The following is a 15312-nucleotide window of genomic DNA, read 5'->3' on the forward strand; positions in this document are numbered from 1 at the left end:
AGAGTATGCTGCACACACGGAGTATTCAGAGAAAGCATGTCCTTTTAATTTAGTTTTTAGAGATTCTGATGCTGTATGTAGGAAAGGGCTGCACTCTGCTGTATGTGTGATTTAGAGCTGGTGAGTCCATAGAAAGCTGTGACATGGAGAGCAGCTGTGGGCCTTGTATCTGCTGCAGTAAAAATGTCATTGAGAATAGGTTAAATGCTATCTGACCTACTTTTTTCTTTTTAAATTTGGTTGCAGAAGAGCACAGATAACAGAATTTACTAGAGTGCAGCATGTTCATTTCAAATATTGAGCACAGGAAGGAATGTAATTTGCCCCTAATGTGGGTAGGGAAGTGTACCAATTGTGCAGCAGTGTTGTGAATTAGAAAGAACAGTCTTACAAAATGCCTTTTAGAAACATAATAGCTTTTGTTTTCGTTTTGATTTGGTTTTGCTTACATAATTTGATTTCTTTGTTGTTTTATTACACTGTCTGAGTTCTGTTCTGAAGTTGAGAATGTATTTGCAGCTTACAGTCTTTCTTTTCTGTATTTTTCTAGTTTGTGTTTTCACAGCAAACATGTAGTCGGAAGGACTACTGAATGATCAAACTAAGTGAGGGAGACATGTTAAGACATGGATGAGGTTTGGCAGGAAATGTAATTGTTAGTGCTGGTAAAAGTCTCTGCTCTGTAGAGATAGCCTTAAATGTCATCAGAAGACTGTAATTCATCTGCTTATCAACCTCTGTCTCCTGTGGCAAGAGTGGAGGCTTTTAACTTTGTTATTTCAGTTGATATGTGAGGTAAAAATAATTCAACTAATAAAAGAACTTTATTATTTGCAGAAACAACTACAAAGAATACTCTATGGAGTCCAGATTGCACTTCAGGATACATGCAGCACTCGACAGCTTGAAAGTGTCACCTGCTTCAACACCTTGAATGAGGAGGGATGCATTTCATGCATATATTGCATGCAGTAGTCTGCACAATCTTTTTGCAATGTTTTTCAAATCTTCAGAAAGAAACAACTTAGTGATTGTTTTCTGACATCTCTGATTTGATGTATGTTATTTCCTTAGACTGTTCTTTTTCTTTATGGCTCATATATTGTATCTACTTGATACATTAAAAAAGACCTTATATTTTATTTGATAAAAATAATTTAATATTTGACTTAGTGGGGGATATTTAAAAAACAGTTGATGGTGCAATAACATTTAATTCAAACACTTTATTTTTTTATATGAAAACAGATGCTGGCTATGCAGTGGAACTGGTGATAATTTCAGCCTTTTGAGGAGGTTTGATTTTCTGCAGTACACTTGATATCTTTTCGCCTTTGGAACAATACTGCAATGGCTGCAGTAACTTGTACCCATATTTAGCATACCGTATTCTGAAATTTGCATTCCAGAGGAAAAAAAATCTTCATTTTTAACTTTATTTCATTTTGAGAACAAAATGAATTTGTCCAAAGTGCAATATTTTTATATCTTTTAAGGTAAAATTAAGCAGAGCTGCAGGTAAAAAGTCTCTGCAGCTCCAGTTCACTCGAAATAAGTGGTCACAGGGGACATTTATCAGTCACAGAAAAGCAGGAGTGCTAGGGACAATAAGAAACCATCTGTTATGTATTTCCACCCTTAAAGCAGAATCAAGGTCTTACGTTATTCTTTGCAGGTACTTGTTTAAACTATTTTTAACTACAAAAAATTGTAACTTGCACAAGCAGTGTTTTCCAGTACTTTATTATTTCTATGGGTAATTTTTTTCCTGATGTCTACCCCTAAATAATTCCTTGACTAAAACTGATTACTTTCCATCCTCCATGTCATGGATCTGGAGAATGGATTGTTCTCTTCCTTTTCTGGAGCAGTCTTGCAGTATTTAAAGACTGGCTCTTTTGTTGCTTTTTTTTTGTTCCAGCTAGAACAAATAAAATCTTGCAGAACATAATTGTTTCCCTGATCTTTGGGAATATGAGTTGCTTTTGCATCAAAAAGAGAATCCAGTTTTAAACTTGGAATTTAAAAAGTGCATATTCTAACCATTACTTTCTACCAAAAAGTGGGTATTGAGATATGGTTGTAAGTTTTGTTTTCTCATTAGTATGGGGAGAACATAATCAAATTTAATATCCCAATTCATTTCTAGTACTTCTGCAAGTTTTACTAGCACTGTATTCTTAATTAAGAATATACCTGACATACTGAACACTGGAACAAGCTTTGTAGAGAGCTGCTTGATGCTCTGTGACTGTCGGTGTTTAAGAGGCATTTGGACACTGCCCCCAATAATATGTTTTAACTTTTGGTTGGCACTGATGAGTTCAGGCAGTTGGACAAGATGATCTTTGAAGGCTGCTTCCAACTGTTCTGTTATGCTCTATTTTATTTTATTCTGTTGATTCCCAGAAACTGTCCTGTCAGAAATTATTGCAAAACCTGCCAATATCCATATTTCAGTAATTCTAGTATGCTTGTTTTCCTGTGATAAATAATTGATAGCAACTAAGTATGTGATTCTCTGCCTTCAGCTCCCACCCAAGAGAAAAGAAAGAAAGTAGGTGAAAGAAACTCTCCTCAATAAACGAGAGTAGATGAACAATAAAATTCTAACTAATTAGTGAATCTACTGTAAACACTCTAATTAAGAACACAGCTTTCTTCCATCACTGTAAATGAGAAATTATGTTGCATAAAAATCCATAATACAAGTGAAATAAGAGTTTATAAATAGTAGCTAAATAAATACAACAGGTCTTTCAAAGTGGAAAGCTATTCCAAAGTCTATTCTCTTTGCTGATTTGGATTTTTGTCCGCCTGTTTCAAATGTGCAATTAAACTATTGGGCTGAATTACATGTTTGAAGGTTAGATACCAAAGACACTGATTCATCAACACTTATATCGGAATGTGCTCTCTTAAGTTTGGCTCTTTGTCAACCAAGAGTAGCATATGCCACCACTTCTTAGACTTATTGTCCTTCTGTACACATCTGATTATAAATGATTAGGCAGCAAAATTGAATTTCTCTCTGTTTTGAGACAGCATTTTTATTGGACTATCTGGATATTTTCATTTTAATATTATGATTAACTGTGTTCAGTCTGGTTATTAAATTATAGCAGTCAAATGGGACCGCTTCATTTTCTTGTGAAAGGTGATGAAAGCAGTAGCTGGTGGAACTTCTGTAGTTTCTGTTTCAGATAACGATTCACTCCACTGAAGAGTAAGAACTGAGACTACAGACTCAGGATGGAGCATGAAGTAGTCTCTGCTCTCTTGTTTTTGCTCAGAGTGTCTTACATTTAGTATTTTATTGGAGATTTGGAATAGAAATTGAAATTGACAATATATAAAAAATGAGCTTCCTTAGAAGCTGATTTTTTTTGTAGTTTAGTTGCAAATGTTATGTAGCACTGTACTTTATTGATAATACAGACTGCAGAGGTAAGGAAGATCTTCATTTTCTTCATTTCAACCTTCCAAAGTCATTATTACACTCAGAACATGCCAGTTTTCTTATTCTCTTTTGGGATCACCTTTTTGCACACCTGCAGAGAACAGACATATCAACATAAATTTGCATTGTAGTCTAGTGTTTTGATGCTCTGAGGTCCCCAACCTAATTACCCTTTACAGTTTGTGTCCCTTTCTTTGCTGCTATTCCAAAATTATTTGATAGAATCTTGACCAATCAGGTTTTCTTAGCTTTATCCTGGAAATTAAAAAAAAAAAACCACAAAACTTAATAACAGTAGAAATGCAGCTGTGTAAGAATAACACGTAGCCCTTCATATAAGATAGGTCTTAATAGATCTCTAGAGATGCTTTTCTGAACACTGCAGAGGAAGCACATGGCTATGGTCTGCTCTTACACAGTGCATCATTGATGCAATAATATTCAGTACATTGTGTGTGTTAGGATAAGTGATCTGTGGATAAGAGTTTGAATGAAAAGTCATGTGTTCTTTTATACTTGCTGTGTACTGTACTTGGCCTTAATTACAACTCCGACTTAGTTTTAATTTTTTAATGCTCTTTAGAATCTTCACCTCATTTGCTTATGTCATGGGGCAATTCTGCATTATGTGCTGAAACTTTGAAACTGAGCAAGGTGGAGCATTTTCTTAGAATGCTGCAACATCTGTTGATAGTAGGGGACGACAGTGTATCCAGGAACTAGGCTAAGCCCTTTGTTTAAGCAAGCAAGGCTGAACTTGTAATGTTATGACTGAAGTCACACTGATCGTAGGTGGATGTTTTTTGAGGTGAGGATTAATAAAGCAGCTTGATTACAAAACAAAGCTTTGTTCACTCGAGATTTGTCTTCTTGGAAAACCAAAAAACCGCCTTGTCTGTGTATGTCAGTATTGTTCGGGCTCTTGGAGAGAGATGATTATATTTTGATTTTTATGAACGAGTTCACCATTTGAACATATTTAACGAAAGCTGATTAAAGATTGTGTTTCATGTCTGCTCTAATACACGTGGGTAGCAGCTGTGCTGAGGAACTTACAGCAACAATGATGTATAATGATTGGATCCTGTCATGTTTCTAAAATACTTTGCTGCTAGCTGAAGTATAAAAGAAGCCATTTACTGTGACAAATCCTGCTTAACTTTGCAATTATTTCATTATTCTTCATGTTTAATGTCATTTTGTTTCTGTATGTTGTTACATTGCATAGTTCAACAAAGAATGTTTGTATTTGCTGGTGAACTGGTGACTCAGTTTATTTGCTTATGAACTGTTGAGGTTTACACGTGTTCACGTTTGTTGCTTTAGTAGAGACAAGGTTAGAATAACAGACAATGAGTGTTAAGTTTTTTTTGTATTAAGAGCATGTAGAAGTGTTCATTTTGATGCAGTTGTTCAGATTCTCTCTTCAGGGGAATAATGACATGATTTCATGCAGATGCTGCTGAGTGCAAAATCTGTCACTGTCGTCTCATTGTATATAAAGAACCTTCTGCTGGGATTTATCAACAAGATCAACAAGAAGGATGTACACAAGTTTCAATATGCTGTCACAGGCATATTTCTCTGTTACCTATCTTCCAATTTATCAAAGTCTAGTAGAGAATACAAAGTCTTTTGAATTGTGATTAGCAAGTATAAAATTAAAAGCTACTTTAACTAGTCCCCGCAAGCCATATAACCCTTTAAAATGCTGCAGTGGTTAATAATTAACTCGTTCTGTTACAATTTATGACATTAAAACTAGTGAGATGTAGAAACGATGTAGTCATAGTATTCTATTACAATTCTAGCAAAAAACAGGGAGAAAATTAATTTTATATATGTGCAGGATTTGATTTTAATAGCATTCAACATTCAGAATTCTACATGTTTGGAATATTTTTCTTGGGTGGTACGATTAAACATTTTCATAGTCATGTGTTACTTCTAACCATTTAGGCCAACTTTTTGTCAAGAGTGGTGATCATAGTTCTCATAAGATGAGACACAATGGATGACTTAACTCAGAGAAAGGCAAAAGAATGGATATGCTCCTGCATGTGTTGTTATCTATAAGGCACTAATTTACTCGCAGTTGTAGACATACCATAACACAGAACAAAACAAAGCCTTAGTGGGTAGATTAGATTGCTTCCAGTGTGTTGAATAAAGATAGTATACTGAATAGAAGGATAGAACATGTGCTGAAGAAGAACATGAGTACTAAAGAAGGAACTGTATCTCCATTCATACATTTTGCAGAAGCTATTTTACATGTGAAAATCTACACTGTAGTTACCTTATGAACTCACTAATTGGCTTCCTTTGTTCCAACGGGAGGAAGAATATCTGTGTTGCTGGCACCTTAGCTCCATTTGGCTGCTTATGTACTGCTTTTGTTTGTTTACCTCTGGTCTTGTCATTTGCTTTTAAGTAAAAGCAAAATAATGTAGGACAGCTTCATAAGGAAATTTAATCATTGCAGCTCAGAGTTTTGCACTTTGTAAAAGAAATGGAATCCTGTGGTTAGCATAGCACGTTCTGTGTTCGAGGAATGCAAAATTAAATGCTGTCCTTTAGAAATGTAAGCAGGTAGTTCTGGAGGGAACTCATGTACAGGGAGGCATATGTCATCCAGTAATCATAGATAGGAACACTCTTCTAGTTGCTGTCACTCATTTCAGGAGAACTTCAAATTCATTAGCAGAAGATGGTGTCTGTATTCCGTGCCATAAATGTCATAATTGGAGCATTCAAGCCAAATGGGACAGATCTGATATCTACCTCATCTTAAGCCATAGGATGGAGAATACTCAGTGTTGATGACATGCCGTGCATGGAAAAACTGTTTAGGTTATTCTGGAATCCCACTGGAGGTGTTCATACCCTTGTATACTTAAGTATGTAAATGTGGATCACAGAGCATATTTTTATAATGGAAAGTGTGCATAAGGTTATATTGAATTTTTAAAAAAAATTTTTTTTTTTTTTTTTGGACATGCTTAAATGACCTGCTCTTACTTCAGTATCTAAAATCAGGGTGGAGGGATATGTAAGATTAGGTTAATGCTGCTTATTATAGCTTATGTGGATGGGGCTTAAGTAGTTTCAGAGTATTAGGAGATCTTCAGAATTAAACTTGATGTGGAAAAGAGGGTAGTATGAATTTAAATATGGTCTTTTTAATGCACTTTTTCTCAAGGGGGCAGAGCTTGAATCCAGGCAAAACGCAAGCTATGAATGCTGTGCTGAGCAACAGGCATAAAGCCAGAAAACTTCCATTAAAAAAAACTCTCAAACTGATTGGAGTCTCTTTTAAGAGAGATTATGTACTGCATGCATTGATAAACTTTCTTAGACAAATTTTACAAAGCATTCCAGCTGTGGTTTCAAATTGTATATAACTTAAAATGTGCATGTTCATACCTTACTTTGACAAGATGCTTGTCTTAAATCTTGCCAAAATCATATTAGTGCTATTTCAAGTTGATTTATGTTAGTTTATACGTAGCAGCAATCAAAACATCCTGTTGTTGGTGACAATGAGAAAATATGTGTTTTTTCACCTATTCTTTATTGTTTCACACACTTGAAGAATACTGGAAAGAAAAGTACACTTGTTTTTGTGTATAATGCCAATAAAGTTCAAGATTCACTTACTTTGACAGCCCAAATGGAAAATGCTGCTGTATTTCACATGCATTTCACTTGCAATGTTATGTTATGATTTATTTCACTTATTCCAAACAAATAATATGGATAACACCTGTGTTTATTCTGTAATGAATCTTTGAATGGTAAGTATATTATAAGTACAGAGGCTAGGCTTGTTCAGCCTGGAGAAACGAAGGCTGCAGACCATTGCAGCCTTCCAGTACCTAAAGGGAGCCCATAAACATGAGGGGAGCAAACTCTTTACAAGAGTAGGTAATAGCAGGACAAGGGGAAATGGTTTTAAGTTGAAGGACGGAAGACTTAGATTGGATATCAGGGAAGTTCTTTACTGTGAGAGTGGTGAGGTGCTGGAACAGGCAGCCCAGAGAGGTTGTGGATATCCTGTCCTGGAGGTGTTCAAGGCCAGGTTGGATGGGGATCTAGGCAGCCTGGTCTAGTATTAAATGTAGCAGGGGGGTTGAAGCTTGATGGTCCTTGATGTCCCTTCCAATCCAAGCCATTCTGTGATGCTATGAAAGTGAAATAATAGAATTATAGACTACCATAAGTAAGAAGAGACCCACAAGGATCATCGAGTCCATCGGCTCCACCAAAAACCATCCAGAATTCAAACCCTATGTCCAAACGCTCCTTGAACTCTTTCAGGTTTGGGGCCATGGCCACTGTCCTGGGCAGCCTGTTTCAAGGCCTGGCTACTGTCTGGTGAAGAACCAGTGCATTGGAGGAGGATTATAGTCTCTACAGATCATGAAGAGTCAAACAGAATGCTGCTTAACATGTAGTATACTCTGGAGTCTAGTGGCATGTTTTGCGTATGAATCATCTAGTGAATATTAAGGAATTTATAGAATACACAGCAGCCTTTTTTTTTTTTTTTTTTTTTTTTTTTGAACTAAGCTTTTAATCGTTTTCACTGAGGACAGAAAATAAACCTTAAGTCATGAAAACAGAACCTGCAACTTGAGATACTACTGCATGCTGTTAATTGGATGGTAAGAGTTTTGCTTATTGAACATGTCCCGCTTCTAAAGAAGTCTGGCGGTTGGACTCGATGATCTCTGGAGGTCCCTTCCAACCCCTACAATTCAATTGTGTGAAGAGTCAGTAAACCAGCTTCATGTTTTGTTTAGGTGAATGAAATGTTACTGCTCAGAAATCAGAGCATATTTTTTCTCCTTTGAGCAGTGGGTGCTCTTTAATGCCACTTCATACCGTAGTGGATCTTATACTATGAATGCTCATTTTCTGTCATTTTCACTTATTTAAAATTGCTGGGTTTTCTTTGTTTGTCTGCTTCTTTTACATGAGATACCATTTAAGTATCTTGTTGCAACACAAATATCGACAGATCTACTGTAAAATGGAACTTATATTCTCATGGCTAATGCTGGCAGGGCAAAAAACTGATACTTAAGTCTTACTTTCCGATACAGAAGCCAGTTTTGCTTGACTTTAGCAGTCCTATGTGTGCATGCAAATGAGATGAGATGTGGCAGTCCGAAATCCTTCCAGCGTGTCCTCAGGAAACTGTCCAGGTAGAGTTTCTGTTGTTCAATGACCAGTATTTCTGGTGTGTGAATGTGTGAGAGGTTTGTCAAAAGCTGTTTTTCTGGGTTTATATAAAGATAGGGAAAGAAAAACAACAAGAACAATAAAAACAAGACCTATACCTCTGCCTTTATTTTGCATCCTTGGATTTTTCCCTTAGTCTTGGAGAGCTAGGTTGGAACTTGTACTTGCTTACCTGCTTATGTGGAACCTGTAGTGGAAACTGTCAAGGAGAGACTTTGCTCATCATTAGTATCTGTGCATCGCGCTCCCCTGGTGTAATGCAGAGCCAAGATAAATGCATGTTGTTACTAGCAGTAGAAGTTGCTACCATTTGTATAGGATGGACAGTTATCATTAAGAGATGACCAACAGAGAAAATGCTGGAGATATATTAGAGGTGGGGAATAAGAGTGGGACAGAAGTAGGAATATACTCAATAGGGGTTTCAGTAGCACCCCTATTATTGATACCAAAGAGAAACGTGAAACTACAGAATTAAACAGTAATGTGAGGATAAAGCAAATGTGATCGTGGTAGAAAGATGTCATGAAAGAGAAGTTACAAAGTGGAGTCCTCACTAGTTGGTAAGAGGAAATAATACTGCTGATAGAACAAAGCATTTTATTCTGTGTAAGAAAAGAGCTGGTAAGGAATAGACATCCCACCAAACCATGATTGTCAGAAGTAGTTCTACTTCTGTGGTGACCAGGGGAATAAATTCTGCTCCTGCAAAGAATATACTCAAAGAAAAAAAAATCAAAGAAATAAATTCGATGTAAGTAGTTATTTTCAAGTCTTTCAGATGTTCCAGCTCAGGAAATCTAGATTGTTGCAGATATCTCTCATGTAGTTTGAGAGTTATCTGCTGAATGTTAAAGGATAAAAGTTACTGAGTTCCAATCTCTGAGTAACCTGGCCTAGCTGTGGGCGTTCCTATTCCTTTCAGGGAGTTGGACTGGGTGACCTTTCAGGTCTCTTCCAATTGAAACAATCCTATGATTCTAGGGATATGAACGCTCATCAGTGCAGCCTGTGTCTGTCTGAAAATCTTGCAGAACGATGGCTCATGGCAGTTTCTTAAGGTGACAGATGATTAAAATCCACGCTAAATATGGGGGGGAGGAGAGGAGGGGAGAAAGTGGGAATTTATAGTGAGGACTCAAGCATTTCATGTTTTTAGTTATCTCAAGAAAGTTTACTTTTGTGAATTGTTGACTTATTTTGGAAGAACTTCTTTGAAATTCCTTGTGTTCCTTCTGGGATAACTGTGCAGTTATCCATATGCAGATGTGAAACGTGTTTCATTCAGCCATCTGAGATATGAGCATTTATTGTGGTTTTCCTCAGTGGGCTTTGAGAAAAATCATGTGGTTTTTCTCAGAAGGAAAAGTTTGGGGCTAGGGTCTTGAACAAGGATCGATACTGGTCAGACTTGATGGCGAAATTAGATCAAATTAAACTGATTACTTTGAAAACAGTTGGTCTTAAATTTTTACTTATGTTATCTTCGGTGTCAAATTAGAAGCTCACGGTGGGCAGCACCTGTTCATCTCCTCTGTAAGGTGCTCAAGCTTCATGACATTTAACAGCAGTAAGGATCCCAGTATAACTGAGTTAACAGCAGTTCCACGTGCTCTTTGTAGTCTGAAATGTGGCTCAGCTGGCTTGAGATGTGTTATGGCATCTGTATGTGATGCCTTCTGTAGCCAAGGCCGTTGTACACTCTGCCCAGCAAAAGCAGCTTTCCCATGAGCAGTGTTTGTAAAACAGCTTATGCGGGCTTACAGTAACTCTGCTCTCTGCTACAGCAATACTGTACTCTCTCAAAATAAATGCAGGTTATATATATATAAAGGCACTTCTCGTAGTAAATTAATAGCAGCAACAATCAACAATCCAAGTAGAGGATAGAGTATACAACTGGAGTAGAGAAGAGTACAACAACTTCTTCCAGAACACTAGTGAAATAGTATGTTCCAAGGTTTTCAAGAGCTGTATTAGTTACTGTTCTATCAGTGGACCTATAAGCTCTTGCTGCTGAATTCTCTGTGACGTCTGTAAGGTTTGTGGACCTTCACAATTAATTTTGAAGCTTCTGTTCTTCTGTGGCTTGTGGTTTTTGGTTGGTTAGTTTTGGTTTCTTTGTCATAAAGTCCAGCGTGACTACAGTAGTTGTATATTTCATCACATAATAAATCATTTATATAAAAACATATGTGCTACTCGAAGGTGATGGTTTGGTCCTTTGAAGGGGTGGTGTACTAATGCAGTCCAGCCAGAGAGATCTACCTGGATAAGCAGGAATTTTGACTCTGGTTGCATCTCGACCTGGGTAGGTTGTTTGTTTGTTTTGGGAGACCAGGATGTCTTCCGCCGAGGAAGAGTTTGAACGCTTTTCATAAAGATAATTGTACGTTACCATTGTATTGGCATGACAGATGCTCACATTACCACGCTTACCATGTCTCGGGTGCCTTTCAAAATGTGTTTACTGATTTTAAACAATCGATGAAACATTAGGGGCTTGGATGGATTCTGTAAGCACATCTGATTTTAAAACAGTGTTATAAAAGGCAAAATTGTTAGACAATTTTCAAATAGTAGATGGAGAAACCTGTCTGGCTTTCTTCAGAAATTAAATTACAAGCTTGCTTTTATAGCCTGATGTGACAGCTGTGCTATGAGGTGCGAACCTTGGACTATGTGATTACGTGTCCGGTTTTAAACTCAGGTCTCCGCTTCTCATCACAAGGACTTTACGTTAGTGGAGGATTACTGCTGCGGACATACAGTAGGACCTTCAAATGAAATCTGAAGTTGGTTTCATATGAGATCCATTTGAAGTGTGCAAAATCACATTGCTGAAATGTCAGATCAGGATTAAGTTTTAGCCAGATGGACTCTGATGACTTTATTCAGCAACTCAGGCTTACACATGGCTGCTCCTGCATCAGCGGGGCCGGCGGTTGACGTTCTGAGCCTGACATGGTAACTGGGAGCGGCTTCACCCCTGGGCTGGCCCTCACCGCCTGGACAGGCTTCTGCGGCGTCTTTGGGGCTGGCTGTGGGTCCGTGCAGCCCGACATTCTAGAGGCGAGCGGCTTCGAGTCCGCGTCTGCCCTGTCTGCCTGGAGAGCAGCTCAGGCACCTGGGAACCTTGATCTGGTCCCGATTGGTGATCTGGTGCCTGGTTGGTGGTGTCGGAGCCACTGCTGTTCTGTCCTACAGGGCCTAGGGGATGGCCCCAGTCCCTGCTGGCTGGTGGTGCTGGGGCCAGTGCTGTCCAAATGGGTGCTGGAGGCTGTAAGGGGAGACAGGAAAGTGAGTAGACAGATCTCCAGCCCTGGGCTGGGACAGAGTCTCATTCCTCATGGGTGAAAGGGACTTGAGCAAGGCCTCGCCTGGCCCCAGCCCAGCAGCAAGTGGCTGCTTGCCTCTTACCGATGCCCTCTCCAGCACAGGTGTTGCACTCCCAGCCGGCTGCGGTAGGACTCAAGTTGGAGCAGAGTCGATGTGCGCCTTGTGCGGCGCAGGAGCTGCAGAGGAGCAGCTGCCAGGGCCTGGGGAAACCAATGGGTTGTGGCCGTGAGGACAAAGTGACCTGAGCCAGGGAGCACCCGGCAAAGCCCTACTGCTCAGTCTGTGCTCCCCCGGCCCGTGGTGAGGCCACAATCCCACGCAGAGCCCCAGAGGGCTGCTGATGTAACTCACCCCTCTCCCTCTGCTCGCTCCCTGCCGTGTGGGTAACGGCAGTCGCAGGCATTGCAGCTGCTGTGCCTAACTCCAAGGGAGGCGTAGGCACGGTTGGTCTCCCACTTTGGTTTCCTGCCAGAGAAGGGAGGGAATGTGATGAGCTCCCAGTGCCCGTAGACTAAGGCTGCCCAAATGCATCTCTGCTCTTCCAGCCTGACCGCAGTTCCACCCTATCTGTGAAGCTGAGGCCACTGCTCATGGGCAGCGAAGGGCCAGGCCTGCTGGGGCAGTCCCTTGTGCCCTCGTGTCTCGAGAGCTGGCTGAAGGACACCAACCTGACTGGGATGCGGATCCCCATGTTGATCATCTCTTGGATGAACTTGTCTCTGTCTCTACACAGAGGGCACTGGAAATAACGAAGCTCAGCACTCTTGGCCATTCCCTGCAGCAGAAACAGAAGCAGTGTGAGTGTAAGCAGGGTGTGGTGCTGCTGAGCACCTGTGGTGCCTGTGGGCAACGGGAGGGCACCTACTTGGATGCAGGCCCGATGGAACCAGGCATGTTGGCAAGCTGGGCACACCATGGTGGAGTACGACCGGCTGTCCCCCACAGGCTCCATGCAAATGATGCAGGTTGTGTCCTGCGTTGGCGCTGTCTCCACTGGCTGCTGTGGGAGGTGCTCCCAGCAGAAGGACCTGGGGGAAGATGGGAGGGATGGGCAAGGTGAGAAGTGCTGCACGGAGGGAAAAGGAACAAGAAGGAGCCCCAGGCCTTGGCTCTGGCCCTGTCAGGCTGCATGGAGGTGTCACAGCGCGTTCCTTGTTTCTTTGGCTGGTGCTGACAGCAGGGGTTGGAGGCCCACAGGCAACGCCCAGCAGCCCCTACCTGTGCTGATCAAAGTGCTGGGTGACACACTGACCCTCAGAAGCGCAGGGGAAATGGAAGCTGCGCTCACAGCCCGTCTCTGCACAGGTGACGAAGGCCCCCCTCTTGCCACAAACAAAGCAGAGCTGAAAAGAGCAGAGCAGCCCCCGTCAGCAGAGGCTCAGGGCCAACACAGCAGGCCCTGCACCTCTGGGCAGCGCACAAGGTGCGGGCAGGGCTGGGTGGCACTCTGCAGAGCTGCCTGGTGAGCAGGGCTCGTCTACAGAGCAGGAATTTCTCTTGGAGCTGGTTGCAACGGCTGCGTTTGTTTTCCTTGGACCAGGCTAAGCTCGCCATGCCTCTCCTGGCACCAAGCTCCCTGTTCCGGTCTGGTACTCACTGTCTGCTCTGCTTGCCTCATGGTGCGTATCAGGTCTTCAACATAGAAAAGGCCTTTATTTTGTTTGTCTATCCCATGTTGACAAAGACCATTGGCAAATCCCTGTACATGAGGAAAGAAAGTGGTCATGTTAATGCAGAAAGGAGGGAAGCACTGGTTGGAGGAAGGTGGCAGGAGCTACGAGGGAACTCACCACACAAAACGCATGGAAACACATCCCATACATCTCGTATCTCTTGCCAAAGATGGATGTCTTGTTATCCACTCGGCCACAGAGCACACATGCTGGAAAAGAGAGTAACAGCAGTGAGCACCTTGCGGGGCCAGGTGCCCCTGGGGACTGTCCCAGGGGCTGCTCTGCACCAGCAATGCCAGCTGAGGGGCAGGGCCAGAGGCTGTGGAGGGGAAGGGGCGCTGCAGGCCCAGTGGTGCCAGCAGGCAGCCACAGCCCAACCATGGCCCCACTGGCCAAAGAGCAGAGGGACCCTGCGTTCCCCCACCTCCCTCTCCACCGCAGGCAGAGCCCAGCACCCCTCCGCCCCATGGCGGGAAGCTGTGCAGGGACACTTTGTTCTCACCCAGCTCGCTCAAGCCAGCGGCCTCCTGCGTTCCCTCAGACATTGCATGCATCCACAGCGAGTGCTCGCAGAGTGTGTGTCCCAGAAACACCAGGCTTTCTCCTCCGCATGCCAACCTATGGGAGAAGCAGGTTGAGGCTGAGTTCTCAGCTAAGGCCCCTGAGCGCTGGGGAACCCTCCTCCCTTGGCAGCCTCAGGCAGAGCCATCCTCCCTGCTCACCTCACCAAGTCGCACTGAGCTCGGCCTGAGCCCCGCAGCCTTAGCTCTGTTGCACAGCCAGGGGTCACAGTGGATTGCTCTGTGCCTCCCCTGTGGAACCATCACGCACCACAGGGGCTGAGGGCACCCAGGCAAGAGGGCGGCGGCTCTTGCAGCCAGCACAGAGTGACACAGCCCCACTGGAACCTGGCGTGCTGGGGCTGCTGAAGGCACTGGGTGACACATCCACCCTCCTGGCCCCGCTGAATGCTACCAGGCCTGTGGCTCCATCAGTACCCCAATTTAGCGTTCATGTGTTGCCGTGACTTTTTGGCTGTTTGCTGCTGATTACCTCTCACTACAATAAATGACTCAGTTCATAGAATCACAGCATCTTTATGTCTTTCCATTACATGCTTGAGGCCTTACTCCTCCTGGCCCCAAAAGTAACGCCTCTCCTTTATTTCCACGGCAACAATAACAGGTAAAAAGAGGACAATAACACTAGGTAATACAGCAAGTTGTCAGCTACAAAACACTATTTTTCAACACAATCCCCCCCATTAGCTGTGCATCCTCAGCAACGATGATCAACAGACTGCATGCTACGCTCAGAATGTGCTCACCAGCCGTGATGATGCACTGTTGCTGCTGCCACTGCTGAAACGCACCACCCACCATCTCACTGCGCTCACAACTGCAGCTTGGCCTCCATAAATGTTCAGCAAGCATCAGTGAATATCAGTAGGTGACTTTGTTCTGCATGCATGGGTTCAGTGACACGTTGCATATGTTCCACACATGCTACTAGACCTGTGGGGTCTGCTAGCATTGATAGAAGTACTTCTCTTTTGGCTGCACTCACAGTGCAAGCAATCATGCTGCATCTTTT

The 15312-nt window shown here is 42.1% G+C and overlaps 1 protein-coding gene and 1 pseudogene across 1 annotated transcript in view; one reads left to right on the forward strand and one right to left on the reverse strand.

Moving 5' to 3' along the window:
- The window catches only part of TTC39B (tetratricopeptide repeat domain 39B), an 85913-nt gene extending 79969 nt beyond the window's left edge, over positions 1-5944 (forward strand). The window contains exon 19 of the mRNA XM_052701117.1: positions 838-5944. Coding sequence (XP_052557077.1) covers positions 838-934 — 97 coding nt within the window. The 3' untranslated portion in view covers positions 935-5944. The remainder of the gene's footprint in view (positions 1-837) is intronic.
- A 5692-nt stretch (positions 5945-11636) lies between these two features.
- LOC128089198 (PHD finger protein 7-like) lies at positions 11637-13772 on the reverse strand (annotated as a pseudogene).
- Between the last annotated feature and the right edge of the window lie 1540 nt (positions 13773-15312).

Source organism: Tympanuchus pallidicinctus, unplaced genomic scaffold, assembly GCF_026119805.1.
Source record: "Tympanuchus pallidicinctus isolate F22 unplaced genomic scaffold, pur_lepc_1.0 scaffold4, whole genome shotgun sequence".
Classification (NCBI taxonomy): Eukaryota; Metazoa; Chordata; class Aves; order Galliformes; family Phasianidae; genus Tympanuchus; species Tympanuchus pallidicinctus.